This window comes from Cavia porcellus, unplaced genomic scaffold (genome assembly GCF_034190915.1).
Source record: "Cavia porcellus strain 051 isolate PalLab524CR breed Dunkin Hartley unplaced genomic scaffold, mCavPor4.1 scaffold_6, whole genome shotgun sequence".
Lineage (NCBI taxonomy): Eukaryota > Metazoa > Chordata > Mammalia > Rodentia > Caviidae > Cavia > Cavia porcellus.
The window spans coordinates 96,953,239-96,974,510 of record NW_026947489.1 but is presented as its reverse complement, the minus strand read 5'-3'; the positions used below and the strand labels follow the sequence as shown (position 1 = coordinate 96,974,510).

Here is a 21,272-nt window from a genome sequence, read left to right as displayed (position 1 = left end):
AGCAGTATGACAGTTTCTTTTAGGATGAGCCCTTGGATAGACTGTTTCTCTTCCCTGTACTCAGTGTTTGATTATTATCCCCCCTGGTTCCACAAGGGACTAATGGGACTAATGATAAGAAACACATTTCACAGCAAAGACAAAGCTATTAAGATGTAAAATCCAGAACAAAGGAGAATTTTTAAGAAGTCTACCCAAAAAAGAATACGTCTCATGAGAAGAGTAGGAATGAATTAGGTTTAAAACCACCCAGGAAATGGAAGCCATAAAAAATATGAAATCTGTTACAATTGGCTCTAAAATTTAAATTTGCTGCAGTTAAGTGTGTATTTGTATAGTTGCTTTCTTGTGGCCATTTTGAAGCACCGTTACATAATTCTCCTCATGCTAGAGAAGGAAACAAGGCGATTCCTTAGGGAGAGCAAAGCTGGAACTGCTGACACTTGTTAAATTTCTCAGCCCAGGCTGGTGGTAGGTTGCCCCTGGGTCCTGATTTTATCACTGAACAGGGGTTTCCTCAAGATGTCACAAACTGAGCCTGTGGCAGGGTTTCACTGGTTGTGGGCATTGGCCACGCTGGCGGTGGGGGCTGGTAGGGGGTCACGGTGTTTACTGGCTGAACTTTCTCTTTCCGGTTCCATGCACAGATGCCTTTGAGATTCAGAGGCTGTCCTCTGTGTTCCTGCGGGTAAAGACCAACGTGGGTGTACGGGTGCTCTACGACAGAGAAGGGTTGAGGCTCTACCTACAGGTGGACCAGCGATGGGTAGAGGACACCGTGGGCCTCTGTGGCACCTTCAATGGCAACACGCAGGATGACTTCCTGTACGTACCCTTGACCCGGAACTGGGTGGTGGGGGATGAGCCTCTTATGGTCCATTATCCAGAGGCACTGCCTGAAAATGTTTGCTATGGGCCCACACTGTGCCTGACATGTATCTTTAATTATTTAGTCCTCTACATTTAAATTGAAGTGTTTCTTTAAAGCTCTAGTTCAGTCTTCTGCACGCAGAAGAATTACTTGGGTTGCTTGATTAAATGAATCTAATACAAGGTAGAGCCCAAGAATCTAATTTTTATGAGTACTACCATGATTCCAGTACATGAGGTCTGTAGACTACACGTTGAGAAATACTATTTATTATGAGATTTTAAAATGAGGGGGCATCAAGTTGAGTTTCATTTGACTCATGGTTTTGACTGTGAGCACTTTTAGGTGAATGCAAGTCCCCAGAGAGCCAAGGACACCAACATTCCCACTTTGTACCTAGCAGGCCTGTGTAACATATACTTTTCCTAACTGGTGCTTGAAACCATTTATGTTTGCAACCTGTGATACTCCCCTCCTCAGTGTTCAAGGAAGCTTGTTTCCAATCAGCTGGCAGAGTTGAGAGACTCTTTGGGCATGGCCATAGTTTAAAAATTTGGGAGTATATAGAGGTCAGGCCTTCCAGAAAAGAGAGCAAAAGAGTGATCTTGAGGTTTGAGGTTCTGACCAGTCTTTCAAGTTTCATGCATTGGGCATACAAGAAAAATTCTTTAACCAGAAATAAGAATTTGCTGTGAAAATCAAGAACAAGAAAGCACAGAGAACTTTTTAATACCTGTGCATTTACAGGTGAGGCTTCAACTCTCTGACTTGTTGGCAAGAGCTCATGATAGAACAGCTGTCCAGAGTGTGAGGGCAGACCTTGGTTTAATGTGGTATTGCTCTTTATAACATAACGGAAGGGACCTTACTGGATCCATAATATGAACACAGTGGGTTGTGGGCACCACTCTGCCTCTCTAGGGTTTGGTCACTCTTGAAGATAAGTCATGTCCAGGAATCATCTTTGTCCCCCTTCTCTCTTCATTGCCAAAGAAAGTGCTGGGGAGTCTTCGGGGAGGGAATGGGACAAAGCCAGAGCCTGGTGAAGTTTTATGTTCTTTATGAGGTCTCTTTTTCTGATATGAAGATCACTGAACATATACAGTCCTAGGCCATTTTAAGCATTTGGGAACTGTGAATTGTGATTTGTGTATGTGTACATCCACAATTCTTTGTGTTTGAATGTGGCCGTGTAGGCTACCTGAGTATTAGCAGGTCTGGAATATATTTATGCTTTGTGTGTGTGTGTGTGTGTGTGTGTGTGTGTGTGTGTGTGTGTGTATGCATGTATGTGTGGCAGGAGTGTGTGCGAGTGGTGTGTTAGGGCTCATATGGGTGTATGCACATGTGCCTTGAGGGGTGCTCATGCCTAGTCTGTGACTGTGTGTGTGTTTATAGGAGAAAGTGAATGCATACCTGGGTGGTGTTCTAGGTGTTTCCTGAGTCCACATGAGCGAGTATAAGAATATGACTATGTCATGGCTGCAGGTCCCCAGTGGGTGTACCCGAGAGCACCCCACAACTCTTTGGCAATTCTTGGAAAACACTGTCTGCCTGCTCCCCACTGGTCCCAGGCTCCCCACTGGACCCCTGTGATGTGCACCTGCAAGCTGGTGAGGTGGGGGGCAGGAGGCACCCGGGAGAGGGTGGGACCAGACTGCTTTGAGAGATAATAAGGGAATTCTGGGCATGAGGATGCTGGCCAAATTTATAGGAATGGCACGACAAGGGGGAGCCATGGGGAAGGGTCAAGAGAGAGGTGAGGGCCAGGCAGAGGGGAAGCTTCATGTTCTACCAGTCAAGTGCGTTCACCTTTCTACAGGACCCTTCAGCTCAAGGCAAATGCCAAAGTCCCCTCCACACTGCCCTCTGCTTTGCTCTGGTGACACTGACTTTCTTGCTGTCCTTGCTGCACAGCCAGGTCGCTGTCGTCCCAGGCCTCTGCACTCGCAGCGGCTTCCTTCCACAGAGCTGCTCCCATGGAGAGACACAGGCCTCAGCTCCTGCAAACGTTTGCTCACATGCCACTTTCTCACTGAGGTCTTCCTGGCCACCTGAGTGAAAATGGCAATTGCCTGTCCTACCCCACCTCACACTCTCTATCCTCCTTCCTACCTTTCTCTCACTCCTTAGATTCCTCGCTTTGATATTTACTAAATTTAGTGTATAAATATTTCCTGATTGTCTCCTGATGAGCATGTAAGCTCTCTGAGATCAGGGCTTTTTGTGGGTTGTATTTTCTACTGTGTCTCTCTCTTATCAGGTAGATTCACATCTGGCACAAGGTAGTATCATTACAAGAATGTACACACACACACACACACACACACACACACACACACACACAGCACAGTCCTTGAGCGATGGGGAGGGAAGGACAGAGGCTGGGAATGCCAGAGCCTGACCTGGCCCGGTCTTCCTGTGTTAGCCTCCTATGCAGTGCAGGCCTGTAGTGTGCTCACGGGGGAGCTCTTTGCACCTTGTTCCGCTTACTTGAGTCCTGTGCCTTACTTTGAGCAATGCCGCCGGGACACCTGTCGCTGCGGGCAGCCCTGCCTGTGTGCCACGTTGGCCCACTATGCCCACCTGTGCCGGCGCCATGGACTCCCAGTTGACTTCCGCGCTCGCCTGCCAGCCTGCAGTGAGTACCCGCTGTGTGCACCATGGAAGGGGGGCTCTAGGAGCCTAGGCTTTGGATCTGGTGACCACTGCCCTCTTTGGGATGCTCCCTCAGACTCTTCCATCCAGACTGCCCCTCACGGCCAGCTCCTCCTCTTGTACTCCCACCTCTGCCTATGGCCCCTGTCGTTTGTCACCTTCAGGACTCCTCTTACCCTCATCGTAGTCCATCTGCAGACCTGTCAGTCCAGCCACTTCCAAATCCAGCTTGTCTGGTAGTGGGGCCAGATGTCAGATTCTTTTTTTTTTTTTTTTGGTACTGGAGATGGAACTCATGACCTTGTGCTTGCCAAGCAGGTGCTTGTGCTGCTGAGCTAATCCTCTGACCCCCGATATCAGATTTCAGGGCTCCCCAGGAGGCTTTGATGCACAGTTTGGGTTGAGAACTACAGGCCCTCACCCTGTGGGAGGCACTGGACTTGGATGTTCTAGTGTAGTGAGAGTGGAGGACTCTGGAGCCAGACCTGGGTTCAGATCCCCTTGACCTTGTATGGCATGACCTTGGGCAAGTGTTTTGATTTCTTTGGTTCTTAGTTCTCCTCATCAGAGTGACAGCCCACCCCACAGTGTGAGGATGAGAGAAATATCCCCCTTCCCACTTGCAGCACTGTCCTGTGAGGCCACCAAAGAGTACAGCCCCTGTGTGGCCCTGTGTGGGCAAACCTGCCGGGACCTGGCCAGCCCTGAGGCCTGTGAGGTTGATGGCGGTGGTGACTTCAGCAGGGATGAGTGTGTGGAGGGCTGTGCCTGCCCCCCAGGCACCTATCTGGACACCCAACCTGACCTCTGTGTCCCCAGGTGAGTGGGCCAGCTTGACCTTTGATCAGGTGAGTAGATGAGGCCAGGAGTCTCCAGGGGCTCTGAGACTGGGGTGTGGATCGAGCCCATGTCCCTGCTGCATGTCACAGTTGTAGGCCACATCTCAGTGGGTAAGTTGAGTTGGTAATCCTCTTCTGGGCCTCCCTCCCAGGTCTGTTCTTGGCTCTGGCTCTTCAGTCCACTCCAGGTGGCTTCTTCACAAAACAGAGCAATCTGCAGAGCTAAGAGGGGCTCTCTTTCCTCAATTCTTCTCCAATTCTACAAATATTTATTTATACCCTAGTAGGCTTCACCCATTTCTAGAGAGTCCTGCCCTCATGGACTCACAAGGAAGCAAGGCAGACATGTTAAAAACACATGGCGGGGGGCGGGGACTGAGGATTTAGCGCAGCAGCATAAGCGCCTGCCTTGCAAGCAGGCAGTCGTGGGTTCGATCCCCGTGGGTTCGATCCCCGTGGGTTCGATCCCCAGTACCGATAAAAAGGAAAAAGACAAAAAAAAAAAAAAAAAAAAAAAAACAAAAAAAAAACCACATCAGGAAGGGGCTGGGTGGTAACAAGAGCTTCTGTGAAGCCAGATAAGTGGAGTGAGGACAGGAAGTCCTGTACTGTTCTGCACATGAGATGAGCCAGGAATGGGGCCCATCTGTGGAGATGACAGCTGAGCAGGAACCTGGACAAGAGAAGAGGGATCCAGGCTGAGGGGACAGACTAAAGCCAACTGGAGTTTTCAGCTGGAGAGCAGATTGGGAAGAGAGGGTAGACAGTGACCCCACATGGTCCCAGGGCAAATGACAATATTTTAACCTCAGTTTCACCATCTGGAAAATGGCACACTGATTGGTGGTTTTCCAGTGATCGAGGGCCTGGAGGAGGTGCTTCTGTGGAACAAATAAGAATCACTCAGAATCTTTTTTTTTAAAAGCTTTTATAAAAGCACCCATTCATAAGATCCTGCTCTGTGCTCCATCCAGATGTGCAGTCCATCCTTTCTGATGACCTGTGGCCAACAAAAGAGGTCTCTGTGGTCCTGTAGGAGACAGAGAAGGTAGACGAGAAGTACTGGGTTTGGATGAGCTCAAGGGTCCCTTCCAGGCCTGACCTGCTCTACTCCGAGAACTACCTGCACCCAGAATAGGCAGGTGCTCTAGAGCTGTGTGATGAGGAGACCTGGCCTTTGCCTCAGATAAATCAAGGAAGATTCAAGAGACAGCCTAAGAACCCCTGCCTCCAGGATCCCTAGGGGGAGTTGAAGAGATAATATCTATGAGGGCCTAGCTAAGTGTCCCCACCAAATGTCAAACATTTCATGATCGTTACGGCACAAGGTGTGACCAGGCAGAACGGTGTGTGTGGGTGACCAGTGCCACTGCACCAGGACACCACATCAGCAGAATTCCTGCACACTGTGACATGGCTTGGGGTCCAGAAGTGAAGTCCTGTTCTTATCACCTCTCCTGTCTTCTGACCAATGGGGTTGGCTTTGTGAGGTAGTGGACACCAACGAGGCTGTCCTTGTCTAAGCCCAGTGATGGCCCTGACTCTGAGACCCAGTCCTGACCTCCATGCCTCGTGTCAGGCTGGCTTCCCTACTTCCAGGTTACATGTCACAGTAGGTACCACTTTTCTCTGTGTGCCATTGTGTCCCTGGCTGGCTGAGGATGAGCTCTCTGTCCTTGGTGGTCTCTGTTCAAGTTCCAAATCTGCTTACTTTTCCCTCTTTCTGGTTTTTATAGGAACCAGTGCTCCTGTCACTTTCAAGGAATGGACTATCCCCCTGGGGACAGTGACATCCCATCGCTGGGCCACTGGTGAGCTACCTGGGCACCAATGGAAGCTGCTGAGTGCAGATAATATAGCTGAGTGCAACTTTCTACAAAGCACACCCACCTCCCTGTCCCCATCATGCAGGGAGTGGAAGGCAGTCAGTGGGGTTGCATGGGAACCTTACAGTGACCTGAGTGTGGTGACATGGGCTGCACAGGTCCTGCAGTGAGTGGGTCATTTAACCTCAGTGTCCCCTCTTCTTCAGCCACTGCAAAGATGGAGTCATGAGCTGTGACAGCAGAGCTCCAGGTAAGGGTCACCGGGGCTGCCATGGAAAGGCTGGGAAGGGGCTGGAGCACCCATCAGGATGGGGAGAGCCCACCCGGCTCTTGCCCTATCTCAGGTCTTTTGTATTCCTTGCTCTCTGGGTGGAGGGTGGTGTCTGGAAACCCTGTCCCAACCTCAGTCACGCTCTGGACATCTGGGGAGTCAGGACAATGTCTTTCTTAGCCTCCTCTGGGTCCTGGATTTTCTCAGTGTGAATATTAAATGTCTACTGAAGCCAACAGAAGCCAGCCCAGGGGTGAGTCAGCCTGTGGAGTGCTTGGAGGTTGGGTGGAGCACTGGTGTTGCTTCACTCCAGAAGGGGCTCCTGCTGCTGAGGACTCCACTAAGCATGGGGATTAGCACAGGGAGAATTGGGGAATAATCAGCCAGATGGTAAAGAAAAAGAGATTTGAGGTCCGAACAGTATGAGTTCAAATCCTGTTGAGCCCTCACTGGCTGTGCAAATCTTGGGTAACTCACTTTACCTCTTTGAACCTCCATATATATCTCTTTTGTAGATAAGCGAGGTTTCTACATCTTTGTCTGTATTTTGTATGTATTCCTGAATGTGTTTTTCTTTTGGTCACTTTGGCTTTGGATTTTAGCTTCTTGGGGACATGGTTGTTCTTTTCTCTCCGTCCCCTCCCAGCCTGGGCATAGATTTTAGCTGCTTTTTATTATTTCCTCTGGGGTCCTTCTTCTTACTCCATGACACTTTTGAAATCAGAAGTGCCTTTGCTTCATTGTATGGGAAGTGATGGAGACATAATCAACTCCACAGAATAGTTTCAGGATTAAGTGAGATAGTACACAGATGCATCTGGAGGGTGTGGAGGACATTTTCAGTAATGGGTCCTGGTTGTCCATCCTTCCCCTTGTGACACTTGTATAGGAACCCATGTAATGCTCCAGGAGTGGCTCACCTCTCCTTGTCTCTTCCAGGGCCCCCTGGTCACTCCGGCAGCATAAACCCAGGCTCAGGGCTACAACACCCTCCTCTTTTCTTCCAGGGGCAGCCTGCCCTGTGGGCCAGGTATTCGTGAACTGCAGTGACCTGCATACAGATCCCGAGCTGAGCAGGGAGAGGACGTGTGAGCAGCAGCTGCTGAACCTGAGTGTGACAGCCCGAAGCCCCTGCCTGTCAGGGTGTGCCTGTCCCCAAGGGTATGCCCATGTGGTCCTGGTTTCTCCCACCTGAAGGCTGGTGGACCACAGGAGAAAGAGATTGCAGGGAGGGGCTGGCTCAGGGCAGCCATGATGCCAGTGGGAAGCCTGGGAAAGAGCAGAAGCTTGGGGACCCAACTGGGAGGGATTCTGTCTGCCTCTGTCTGTTCTTCCCTGGTGACCTTGAATGAGGAAGGCACCAAGGCTCTGAGAGACTTAGTTTTTCACTTGGAAGATGGAAATAATCATGATGCCTACACCTTACCAAGAGGATTAAGTGAGATTCCAGAGTGGGAACATGGACCTGGGAGTCTCTCCATAGAGATCAAATGAGTTAAAGACCTTGCAAGAGAAGCCCATATTTTGATCCCCCTCATCTTCCTCTGCACAGCTCTGAGCAGATCCCTTAAGTAAAGGACTAGTGCCTCTGAACACTCAAGAAAGAAAAGCTCTACCCAGTTAAAAGAGTCTCTCTACCAAACCCTCAAAACACTGCCATCTGCACCACAGTAGAGCTCCAGGAGTTAGGTCTCGGGCTGTGCTTTCCCTGTGCTCTCTGTACACAGGAGGCTGGGGGCTCACACTCAGCTCTGCCAATCAGCACTCATTTCCAGGTTTGGACCAAAGGGACTCCTGAGGATCCCAAGCCTTGGCAGCATCAGACTGTGCCCTTCAGCCTGACGTAGAGACTGGTGGTCAGCTGGTAGTCCTGGCGTAGGCCTAGCAGCCAGGGAAAATGAGGAGAGGCTCAGGACTTCTTCGATGGGAAGGAGAGGGGACAGAGTTTTGCTGTTGTTGGACACTTTGACGTCGTTCCCTTCTTAATCTTAGAGCAACTCTGGGAGAGAAGAGGGGCAGATCCCTATTCTCATTTTACAGAGGAAGAGACAGAGCAGGGGAGGACAGAGGGTGGTGGTCCGGGGGACCATGACTCCTTATTCCAAAACCTGTCCTTTGCCCAGGGGAGACCGGTCTTGTAAGGTCTAGGGTCTGTAAGGTTTCTCTACACAGAGGCCACGTGTGGGCATCCACAGTAAACCTGCATACGGTCCCAGGCCTGACCTCCTGCTGCCACACAGGCCCCAAACCTTTGTCAAAGGCCTTTTGGAGGCAGCATCCCACATGTGCAAGCTCTCCTCAGACTGAGGTCAGAAAAAGCCAGGGCTCTGGGGTCAAGAACATGGTGACAGGGAGGAAACCAGGGAGGAAAAGGCGTGAAAAAACCAAATCAGATACTTAGATCTCAGATGCACTAAAGAGGGGGGGAGTGTGACACATGCAGACAGGCCAAGTGATCTTCCCAGCTTGGTTCCCAGAATGGTGGCCTGGAGTCTTTTGCCTCTCGAGACTGGCCCCTATGCAGGCCCCTTGGTTCTGCCCATTTGAGCCATGTCAAATGCCCTCTAAGGACCCTGAACACTTTCCACACAGGCTCAGCAAAGGGAAATTGTCACAGATTCCATTAGCGAGGGAAGGGCTAATTTCCCATGGCCCTGAAATGTCCCCTTGCTAGAACAGACTCCCAAAGATGCCTTGTAACATCCCCACTAACTCCAGCTGGGGACCAGACTCTGGACCCTCAATCCTTGGGTGCTGTTCATTGCTCCAAAGAACACTGGGATCATTGCAACTGTTGGGGCTGTCTATGCCACTCCACATTTCTTTGCAACTGGGTGGTGGCTCTTGAGCCACAAGGCCATGAAGCACAGTGGTTATGAGCACAGACGCAGAAGTCAGGCCTCAGTGGAGTTTCCATCCCCTCTTGTGTACGAGGCACACAGTAAACACTCTTTGTGGGCAGACAGCTTTGTTCTTTCTTCAACTGGATCCCATGCACTTGCAAACGTACACTCTGAGGGGACCCTGGAAGGAGTAGTCCCCTAAAATGGTAAAGGAGAGGATACTTTACAAACCAAGAGCAAATGAAGGAAGTGGCTTCAGTCTCAAATCTTTCCCATGCTTCCCTGTGGTGGGTACACAGTAGATCTGTTGAGGACCAGGAGTGAGTGGTAGGTGACGGGTGACAGGTGACACCACAGAAGGTGGCTAGAGTCAGGGTTAAGGCTGTGAGCCAGCCTGTTATTGGTGTCTGACTCAATTGTAGGGGAAAGAGAGGTAAGAGACCTTATTGTGTATCTACTTGGTTTTAGGCACTGTGCCCAGGTCGATAGTTATAATTAGATGCTCAAAATGACCTTGGGAGGAAGACTCCTTTATCCACTTTTTATGGATGTGGATAAACAGGATTACACAAGTTAATTGGCCTCAGATAATATATAATGGATTAAACACATGCTAGCAGTGAAATTAAAATGTACAAATGCTCCTGGACTAACAGAAAGGAGTAGGGCTGGCAGTGGCACAGGATGGGACAGTACCTTTTAAAGAGCCACTCCGACCTTGCAGAGCAGAGACTGGCAGCTTGCAGAGAGAAGGTGAGGGAGAAATAGGCCACTGTGATGTACCTCAGGGGCCGCTGCTGAGGTGCTGAGGAGCGGGTGCTAGGAAGGGGAAAGACAGGCAGAAGGGTTGAAAGTTTGTGCAAGGAGGAGCTAAACTTTCAGATTCCTTCCTGAATCCAGTGGAGACACTTTACTAGCCCATCTGACAGGAGAAAGGCGGGAGGAAACCAAGTCGGACACTTGGATCACAGAGGCACTAAAGGAGGGGATGACGCAGTGCAGGCAGGCTAAGCACTCTCCCCTGGCTTGGTTCCCAGGGTGGTGGCCTGGAGACTTTTGCCTCCTAGTCTAGAGAGGAAAAGAGATTTTTTCTCTTAAAAACTGGATTGGGCCAAGAGACAAACCAAACCTGACATTTTGGATTTTCCAAAGGAAACAGTGGGTTTAGGTCAGTATCACACTGCTTTGATTTCTGAAGCTTTATAGTTAGCCTTGAAATCGAAGTGTCAGGGATGCAACTTTGATCATATGAAAGTTGCTTGACCTTTCAAATTTCCATGTAGATTCAGAATCAGCTTGTCAGGTTTTCTTCCTTCCTTCCCCTCTTCTATCTTTCATTCCTTTTTTGTAGTGCTGAGGGCTGAATCCACACACAGCCTTTCCACTGAATATATTACCTGCCTTTTAATTAATTAGTTAGCTAATTAATTTACAGACAAGGTCTCACTAAGTCACTAAATTACCCAGGCCAGGCTTGGACCTGTAATCCTCCTGCCTCAACCTCCGAAGTGCTGGGATTATAGGCATGTGCTACCACACTTGGCTTTAGTTGACATTATAAATATTTTTTATTAATTTTCTTTTTGTTCGCTGTGAGAATATAGACATACAATTTACTTTTGTATATTGGTAAATTGTAATTATGTATACTGGTATACTGTAATTTCGTATACTGGTATTCTGTAATTATGCAAATTTAGTTGCTTAGTTCTAATGGCTTTCTGTAGATTCCTTAGGATTTCAGTGTATGATCATGTTATCTGGAATAAAAACCATTTTCTTCTTTATAATCTTTACACTTTTTTCCCTTGCCTTGCCTTACTTTCCAGTAGAAATGATAAGAGTGAAAATTGTTACTTTTCCTTCATTTTAGGGTAAAGCACCATTAATGATAATATTAACCATAAGCTTTTAAAAATAGATACCCTTTACTGGATTTATTTTTAGTATGCTGAGAGTTTTTGTAATAAATGAGTATTGAATGATACTCTATTTTGTTACACTGGCAAATTACATAAACTGATTTTTTAATATTGAACCAACTTTGCATTCCTGGGATAAACTCAGTCATGAATTATTATTTAATATTCTGTGTTCACAAAGATTTTGGTCAGGTTTTCTTTACCTGAAATGTCTTTGTCTGGCAGAGTAGTAATGGATTTATACAGTGAGTTGGGAAGTATTATGTCCTTTTCAATTTTTTTGAAAGCTTCCTTTGAATTGGTATTATTTCTTCCTTAAATGCCTGATAAAATTTACTAGTTTAGAGAAATTTTTAACTTCAAATTCAATTTCTCTAACAGAGAAAGGCTATTTAAATTGCTATTCCTCATTGACAAACTTTCATAGTCTGTGCTGTTAGGGGATTTGTCCGTCCCTCTAAGTTGTTGCATTGATTGGCTTAACACTGTCACACTGTTCTCTTGCTTTCCTCTTAATGTCTGTTTCTGTAGGAGCTATAGTTATAGTGCCTCTCTTTTCTTCATATTAGTAATTTGAGTTTTCTTTTTTATTATTTTAGCTGGGAAATTGTCGATTTTATTGATTTTTGTAACTCGATTCTAGATTAGCAATTTTTTCTTTTACTAGTTTAATTTTTATCACTGCCTCATTATGTAATGTATGTTGGCACTTAGAGCATTTTGAACTTTCCGCAGTTAAACTATTATGCACCTATGGTGTGTGTGTGTGCGGGCGCATGCGTGTGTGTGTGTGTGTGTGTGTGTGTGTGTGTGTGTGTGCTTGGAGTTCATTGACTTTCATCAAAATGGATCATGTTTCAGCAGTTATTTCTCCAAATACTTTTATTTCGCCATTGCTTTCTCTGGGATGCCAATTATACTTCTATTAGAGACCCTAATATTATCTCATAAGTCAGTAAAATTCTATTTTCCCCTTAGACTTTCTTCATATGGGACTGTTTCTTTCATCCACCTTCAAGGTGACTAATCTTTGCTTCTGAAGTATTTAGTTTTTTGTCATTCTTTTTCAGCAAAATGATCACTTACTGTTTTGCTTTTCAGAATTTTCTTTTTAAAATTAGTTCTTAAGATCCGGAGACACTCGTACTGGTCACTCATATCTTCCCCCTTTTAATGCTTAAACATACTTGTGTACTATATCATTTTAATGATATCATTTAATATTTAATGATATCATTAAAATATTTTAATTATTGACTGATTTTTTCACATTTTTCTGTTTCTTCTTACATGTAGAAATTTTTTATTTCTTGGGCTTTATGAACATTGTTGTGCACTGCATTGTGTTGACTTTGAATGTGGAATTTCAATATAGTAGGTAGCTAATTTATTGCTTCATTAGCTTTATCTTTTCAAGACATGTGTTTGAGATTTGTAGTTTGTCTGTACTACTGCTATTCCCAAAGCCTGGGGTGTTGAGGAAACTCCTCTCTTAGACAGAATCCTGACATTTCCCAGCACTGCACTGTATCAGAAATCTCCATTAAGAATCTCACATTTGCTCAATAGCTTTCTCATGCCAAGCCTTCAGGAATCTTTCCTTGCTTATGACCTGTTTAATATTTGGTCAAAGACATAAAGTAGCATCTGTGCGAATCCTGAACTGTTTCTCTAAGAAGATTCCTCCTGTTTCATCTCCTGACCTGGAGCCACCTCAGAAGCCCTCAACTCCAGTTTGTCTCTTCTGCTGAGTGACACACTGATCTCTACTTAAGTTTCATCTTTCTGCACTGTAGCCCAGGAAGTGCTTCCATCAGAAAATCTGGATAGAGGGAGATCTTTTCAGAGACTCTATAAGAGTCTTTTTCTTTGCCTTTTAAAACTATATACTTATTTTTCTTTGAAAAATAAAATAAGAAGATTAGTTTGTCCTATGCAGATCCTGGATTTAAACTAAAATTTGCTTATTGCCAAAGTTTGTAGCCTTACCTTGCCCCAAACTGACAATGCCTTCATAAGGCCTGAACTTGTGGCCTGAGGACTTTGATAAAATGCCCAAGATGTCTTTGGCTTCTTCCGGAGTGGATCAGATTTCATGGAAACCAGACTGAAAGGTGGCAGCACTGTGGCTTTGGGACTCGTGGTCTGAGAGCTCCACGGACTACCTGGGCAGAAGGGTCAGTGCCCATGACCAGGGTCTGTTCAATAGTTTAACCTTCGTGCCTAAACGGCAGCTGGTATCTTCCTGACCAGGGCAGCTGTGGCTCATAGAGCTAAGCCTTACTTCTTGATGGGTAGCAGAGACTTTTGAACTGGGCTAAGGTAGTCTCTGTTTCCATTTACCGAGTTGCTGCAGTGTCACTGGGAAGCAGCAGGATGGGAGTGGCTTGTGGTCAGCGTCTTCTGGGATCTATTCCAAGAAACACACCAGGGTAGCCACGTGTGGCCCAACTTTCCACAGAGTGTGGATCTGGGAAGGGGGATGTCCTGACCCCTTGCTTGCTGTGTCCCTACAGCCTGCTCAGACACGGGGATGCGTGTTTCCTGCCAGAGGAGTGCCCGTGTGCTTGGAAGGGGAAGGAGTACTTCCCTGGGGACCAGGTGACATCTCCCTGCCATACCTGGTAAGTGAGGACTCTGAGCTGGCTTTGCTTCTTGCTAGGAATGGGTATGAAACATGTTACCACAAGTGTAATCTAGCACTCTCTTTCCACTGATTATATTCGAGTCACATGTTTGTATGTTTTGTAGGGGTCCATGCACATACACAAATATATGTATATAAAATAGTATTTTGGAGTACTTTTGTGACTACATGAATGTAAGTTTGTTCAGCATGTGTACCTGCATAAGCATGAGAATGTGTTCGCATATTTAAATGAAATGTAAATGTGGGCATAAATCTAAAATGCACAGACTGCATAGATGAAGATGCATGTATTTGGATGTGGCTGAAAAGACATATATTCATAGATCTGAGTGTGTTCATGAATATATACAATTAGATATTTGTGTATATAGAGACACGATTGTATATATATATGTGGTACATACGTTATCTATTTAGTGCATATGGACATATGTGCAAAGCATATGATTATATGAGTGCACTAGATAAACATATTTGTGTTCACATGTGAAGGAACATATATATCTGCACAAGTGTGTATCTGTTTTTTGCCTGTGAATACATACAAGCCTTATACAAAAGCGAGTGAGTGTGTATGTATCCTTGCACACTATGTTCGGTAATGTGTATACTATGTGGGAGTATGTGAGTCTAGACCGGGTTCCATGGAAACAGACTCAGATCTGGTTGTGCAGAGGTGCTGGGTCATGCAGCAGGAGTAGATGGTAGGCAGGGACTCAGCCTTCTGATGGAGAAAGCATTGGGGAGGGGATGAGAAGTAATAAAGCTGTGCCCTGATGCTGTAGAGCAAACTCAGCCCCTGTTCCAGTGCTAAGAACCAGGCAGGGGTGGCCTAATGTGATCAGGACTCCTCTGGTCCTGGGACCCAAGAGCTCTGCAGAAAATCTCAGGGACTCTCTGTCTTGGAGATCCACCCAGCTAGCTGGAGCTGGGGCCCAGTCACTGTCCCATGCAGGGGTTGAAACCGTTCTGTTTCTCTGGCTCAGAAGATGACTGTGGCATTTCTTGCCATGCTAGGACAGGGTCACAATCAAGCCCTCCTACTCCAAGGCAGTTTCCCCCCAGACTGTCAGGGTATATCTAGAGGATTAGAGCCCAGGCTGTCTGATTCCAGAATCTTCTGAGTTTAATGTCAGGATGCAGAGCTCTGTGAAGGAACTGAAATGTTTATAGGGTTTGGTGACTTTGATGGCCCAGGGCTAACTTGGCTTGGCCAAGGGTGCTCTGGGCCCAGAGACTGACCCGCTTTTGTCATTTCACTGGATTCCAGATCCCAGTCCTGTGCCCTCACCTGCAGGCAACAGGACACTGAGGCTCTGTTGAGTCCTCTCTGAGCACACTGGCCTTGGAAATCAGGTCCAAAGCAGAAGGTGGCGGACAGAGTCTGGAGTCAGGGCCAGTGACTGCCGGGGGTATTTTAGAATTTGGAACTCTCACAGGAGGTTCTGTCTTCTCAGGAAATGCTAATTGGCCATGCAGTAGGTATCCTCTCGCCTTTAGGACGAGAGGAGAGATACATGAATAAGTTTTTACTTAATTCAGTTTTTGAAGTTGCATCTTCCAAATCCACATGTGCAACCTTCTCAGCATTCCCTCTTGAAGATCGCACCACTGTGTCTGTTCTGCTTTCTGCGGTGAGGAAGTGGATGCTTGAGGTGTGCTTGGCCTCATGTGGCTTGAGCATTTGGTAGGATCTATTCCCCAGAATGAGGCCTGGCTGCCCAGTTCTTCTCAACTCCCCATTGAGTCATATCTGGCAGCCTTAAGTCAGCCACGTGGGAGTATTGACCACGCTGCGTGGCTGTGTGGGCTGTAAACCACTGAGAGTGGGGTGTGATTGGATGTATACACAGGCTCAGGAAGACGTGGAGTTGGTGAATGACCGAGTGTGTCTATGGTGTGTGAGTGGAAAGAACCTGCCTCTCATGATCGCTGTCACGCATGGCTCCCAGGTCATATTCCTTTACTCCTAAAGTTAAGCACTGGGCCACTGTCGCTTCATCTGTCTCTACCTCTGCCCTACTTTTGGAGACTGCAATATCCATTTCAGCATCCACTTGGAATTTTGGAGGTTTCAAATCCAGTACTAGAATCTCAGCTCCTTCATCTTCTTTCTTTTTCTTTTTCTTTTCTTTCATCTTCTTTCTTCCAATGACCTTTCTCTACCCTAGTAGAGTAAGTGGTCATCCTATTGCTCTTGCCTTTCCCAGTCCTCAGCAAGCACACATCTCCTCTCTCGATGCCTTCTGTCTTTCACTCCACTTCTCTTGTTCCTTGATTCTCTCAATTCTGCAACTCCACCTGGATTTCTAACCTGGAGGCCTTTCTACTCCCTACTGCTTGTCGCTCTGTGCCTTCCCCTCCCTGTTGCATAAGCCCAAGTGCCAGCACCGTCCTCACTTCTTCTGTAACCAGTGCCAGGTTCGCGCGGTGAGGACTTCCAGCCTCAAGTCTCTTGCCCTCTCTGGTTTGCCGTCACTTGTGTCCCACTTAATCAATTTGCCATTCTCTGTTGGATCATCCTCACTGTGTAAGAGTATATGGCTTGATAAACTTCCAACTTCCTCGTAACCTATTTCTCTCCTCACCTTTTAATGCAACAATTCTTGGAAAATCCTCACTATACTTGCTATTTTCCAATTTTCATCCCCCCTTTATTTTAGAGGACGCCAATGCTAGACATTTTCCTCATCATATCGTAAAAACTATTCCTGTCAAGGTCACTGGTAACCTCAGTCTTGCTATTTCGGTGTCATTTGTTAGCTTTCATCTTCCAAGGGCTGTTAACAGGATCTGACAGTTGGTCACTTGCTGGTCATTCTTTCCTTCTTGATGCCTGTATTCCTGTGGCTTTTGGAAGACCATGTTCTCTTGGTTTTCCTCCTAACTTTCTTCTTCTCCTTAGTTTCCTTTCCTGTTTTCTGACCTCTTCAGAATGGAGTATGCTGAGGTACCTCTTCACTCAGCTATTTATACCCCTTTCCTTGGCTGACTCACCCAGTTTCATAACTGTAAGGCTACCTATATGCAGGTGGCTCCCAGCTTCCTACCCGCAGACCACAGTAACTCTCTTCTGAACTCCCAGTTCCCTGGTGAGCATCCCCATGCGTGTGTTTAATGAGTATCTCACAATCAGAGCATCTCAAACTGGACGCTTGAGTTTTCCCCTCAAACTTGTTTCTCCCTTAGCCTTTCCCATCAGGGTCAGTGAAAGCTTCATTCCTCCAGTTACTCAGGCCAGACCACCAGAGTCATCTGAGTCTTCTTTCTCATTACCCAGATCCAACCGGTCTGCAGATCCTTTGGGTTCTGCCTTCAGCAGGCACCCCAAGTCTGACAACTTCTCCTTCCTCCCACAGCTGTCACCCTTCGCTGAGCCACCGTTGTCTGTATCCTCCCTGACTTGCTGCAATTTCCTCCAGACTGGTCTTTCTGCTTCCCCTTAAACCGCTTCACTTTAGGCTCAATGCAGCAGCCAGAGTAAAACACAAACCGGTCTTGGTCTTGTCACTTCTGTAACCGCATCCTCCAGTGACTTCTTTCATTCTTAGCAAAGGCTCCCATTCTTACAGGGTTTTCCTGGAGCCATGTCATTTGGATGTCCACCACGTCTCTCAATTCCTCTTCTGCTCTATTGCCCATGTGCTATCCATTTTAGCCTTGCTATCTCCTGACTGTTCCCTAGGGCATCTTCCCAGAATGCTCTGCTTCAAGATGTCCATGTAGTTAGTTAGCTCTTCCACTTCCTCTAGGTCTCAGCTTAGTGTCCCCTCCCAGCACTATTCAAAGTTGTAACCCATTCCCAATTCCTTCATCCTGCTCCCCCAGAGCATGCTCTACCTTTCAACATATCCTATGACTTTCTCAGACTAAATATTCTTACGTTTCAGCGTGTATCTTTCATCGTCTAGAAAAAGTAGAGGGTATTATGTATATTTTTATTTTGCTGTGGTGTTCACTGATATATCTCAAATTCCTGGAAGAAAGAATGCTTGGGTGCCATAGGCACTTAATCTGTATTGAATGAAGAAATTTAGTGAAAAAGAATGTGAACTTTGGAGTCACAAAGACCTAGGTTAAATCTCAGCTCTATTACTTATTGAGTGTCCTTAACCTCTGTAGGCCCCATGTTTCCTGCATAAAATGAGGTCACAATCACACTCTCCTTGCTTCTGTTGGGGTTGGTGATGTCTGTTGACCCTTTACCCAGTGGTACACAGGGTGCACTCAGCAGGCAATGGCTGTCAAGGGTATTCGGGTGTGAGGTGGAGTGTGGCCCTTGAATTTGTCATGTGTGTTTCAGCATCTGCCAGCAGGGCTTGTTCCAGTGCATCCTGCACCCCTGCGCCTCTACGTGCACTGCCTATGGTGACCGGCATTACCGCACCTTTGATGGGCTCCCATTCGACTTCGTGGGGGCCTGCAAAGTACACCTGGTCAAGGTGAGTTCCTGGAGGTCTGCTCTGCTGGCTCCAAGGGAACCCACAGCAGCTGGGTCCAAGGACTTGTTCATGCACTTTCATGCTGTGCTACAGTTTGATGCATGGCTGAGTGGGAGGGGATGTGGCTGCCAGAGCTGGAGGGAACCCCACTGCCCCCCAATCACCTCTATACCTTGCCCTGTTGGGACTGGGAAGTTTGCTCTTTTGCTGTCTGTAGGAGAAAGAGTTAATGGTTTTTGAGCTTTTATTGCAGTAAATCTCTGATGGCCTACTGAGTCATATTTGTGGGTTCTTTCACTTAACCTCACAGCAACCTCCAACGTTGGCTTACAGATGAACAAATTGAAAGTTTAAGGAACTTGCCGAAGGTCACCCGCTCATCTACAGTAGCTGGAAAGTTAGTTGATGTGGAGTCACATCTTAAAGTCCTTGGCTCACCAAGAGGAAGAAGGGTGTGATGTGGGTGGCACAGTGAAGACAAGATCTCCCAGAAGGAGAGAAGGGCACCAGCTGTGCAGATGGGACAGTGCTAGACACGCTGGGCAACTTGGTTTTACTAAGGCCTATCTATCTCGCCATATAAGAGCAATAGCAATAACAGTGATGAAACCTTTTATGCAGAGCATCCGTCTGCACGATAGGCATTGTACTGGGGTCTTTCACACAATTTCTGTAACTCTCCAAGATGAAGATTATTGACTTCATCTTTTTTTTTTTTTTTTTTAGGATTTCAAACGTATTGCATGTTTGTCACTAAAATATAAAACAACATAGAAGAGTATATCAAAAATATATATTTCCCTTCACACCTCTTCTGTTCCCATTCCCTGCTATATAAGCTCTCCTAAAATGGATAAATCCTGCAAGACCATTCTCCATCATGGATGCACACACATGTACACACAGTTGTGTGTACATGCACTTTATGAGAATAGAATTCTGCAATTGGCTTTTTTTCATTTAAAAGTATACCTTGGGCATTGTTAGTATGTATTATTTTCTTTTCAACAGCTGATACATGCTCTATGGAAAGAATATACTCTAGTTTGTTTCATTATATCTCATGGATGGGTGTTTAGGTGGTTTCCAGTATTTAAATATTAAAGCAGCTAGATATACAGATGTATGTCTAGAGTTTTAGAATTGAGATTGCTGTACAAAGGGTTACATCATTTGAACTGGGCTGGCCATCCTTTGAACTGGCCCACAGCAGAGATGTAGGTAGGGTGGTGTCTCTGGACACTAAACACCTCTGTTCTATCAATTACTTAACTCATTCATTAGCTGTGTACTTTTGGGAGAGTTATTCCATGCTAATACCATATGAGGCACCCAGTAACAAAACTAGCAGAGAACTCAAGTCATCCAAAGTCACATGGCCAAATACAAAGCAGATTGAAAGCCACTTCAGAGTCCGTGTCCCCTCCACCTCTAAGCAGTCAGAGAGATCTCTTTGCTCCCTGATTTTACTGGATTCACTTCTTTTCTCCCCAGAGCACATCAGATTTCAGCTTCTCTGTGATCATAGAGAATGTAAACTGCTACAGCTCTGGCATCATCTGCAGGAAATTTATTTCCATCAATGTTGGGAACTCGCTCATCATCTTCAACGATGACTCAGGAAATCCCGTAAGGCCCCAGTGCTAGTGAGGGTTGTGTAGACAACATAGAGGTTACCAAGGGGCTGGGGCAGGAGAGAACGAAGGGGGTGGGGCAGGAGAGAACTGAGGGCTTCAGTGCCTCCATGTCAGGGGCTAAGGCTCAATTTCTTGGCTGGATCAGGAACAAAAAAACAAAAAACAAAACCGATGTCTCTGCACAAGGGAGGCAGAAGCATTGGTGATGTCCTGGAGTTGGGAAAAGCTTTGTGGCTGATGCAGGTCCTGGGGACACTCAGGCCTCAAGACTGACCACCTGTCCCTCTAGAGTCCTGAGAGCTTCCTGGATGAGAAGCAGGAGGTCCACACATGGAAAGCAGGGTTCTTTACACTGGCGCGTTTCCCCCGGGAACACATTACCCTCCTGTGGGACCAGAGGACCACAGTGCATGTGCAGGCAGGACCTCAGTGGCAGGTAATCACATGGGCAGCGCATGAACCAAGCTACTGTGTGTCCTCGGATGAGCTGTCCCTCTCCAAGGAGCCAAGAAGAGCCTGCCTCTGTCCTATCCAACCCACTCCACTCTGAGCCCTTCCTCTCTGACATTGCTGTGTCCTGCTTCACACTGCAGCCCCCAGCAGTTGTCTTTGGGTACATAGTAGACTCCTGGGCTCATGGCAACCTCCCACGCATGCTCACCCCTGGTATGTCTGCACTGATCTGGTGCCCTTTCTTTCAGGGCCAGCTGGCAGGCCTCTGTGGGAACTTTGACTTAAAAACCATCAATGAAATGCGGACCCCGGAGAACCTAGAGTTAACCAACCCCCAGGAGTTTGGCAGCAGTTGGGCTGCAGTTGAGGTAAAGCCTCCCCAGGCTAGCTGTACCCCTCAGTCGGATGGGCACTGGCTCTGGGTCGGGGAAGGGGGTCATCAACATGACACTGCTCCTGAGGTTGTTCTCCAGCTCTTGATCGGAATCCCTAGCCTTAGACTCTGTCTTGTGGCCTGAGAACTTGGCCAAGCCCCAAGGCAGTGGGGAGGGCTTGGAAGAGGGCAAAGTCTCCATCCTAGGAGAGATGGCCACCTTGTGGAGAAGGCAAAGCTCACTGAAGCATGGCCAGTTTAGCTATCCCCATGCCTGGTGCCTGGCATTCTGTACCGCACAGAGGAGACACGGATACGGGTTGACACCATCCTTGGAAAAGGCTTCCTGATGGAGGTGGGACTGGGGCTGGGGTTAATGCAGAGGCCATGTGTGGATGGATGGATGCCTCAGAGAGAAGGTCTCTGGGAGGGAGGAAACCTGGCAGGGCAAGCAGTGAGAGGAGTGTTCCTCAGGCTTGGAAGATTC

General features: G+C 47.1%; 1 protein-coding gene across 1 annotated transcript in view; it reads left to right on the top strand.

Annotated features, from left to right (window-relative positions):
• The window catches only part of Otog (otogelin), a 74,938-nt gene that overhangs the window by 16,770 nt on the left and 36,896 nt on the right, over nt 1-21,272 (top strand). Inside the window, exons 17-28 of the mRNA XM_013148031.3 lie at nt 648-825; nt 2,360-2,484; nt 3,300-3,512; nt 4,156-4,348; nt 6,105-6,179; nt 6,401-6,444; nt 7,473-7,626; nt 13,747-13,854; nt 18,184-18,322; nt 19,817-19,951; nt 20,249-20,395; nt 20,661-20,780. Of these exons, the coding sequence (XP_013003485.2) occupies nt 648-825; nt 2,360-2,484; nt 3,300-3,512; nt 4,156-4,348; nt 6,105-6,179; nt 6,401-6,444; nt 7,473-7,626; nt 13,747-13,854; nt 18,184-18,322; nt 19,817-19,951; nt 20,249-20,395; nt 20,661-20,780 (1,631 nt within the window). The remainder of the gene's footprint in view (nt 1-647; nt 826-2,359; nt 2,485-3,299; nt 3,513-4,155; nt 4,349-6,104; nt 6,180-6,400; nt 6,445-7,472; nt 7,627-13,746; nt 13,855-18,183; nt 18,323-19,816; nt 19,952-20,248; nt 20,396-20,660; nt 20,781-21,272) is intronic.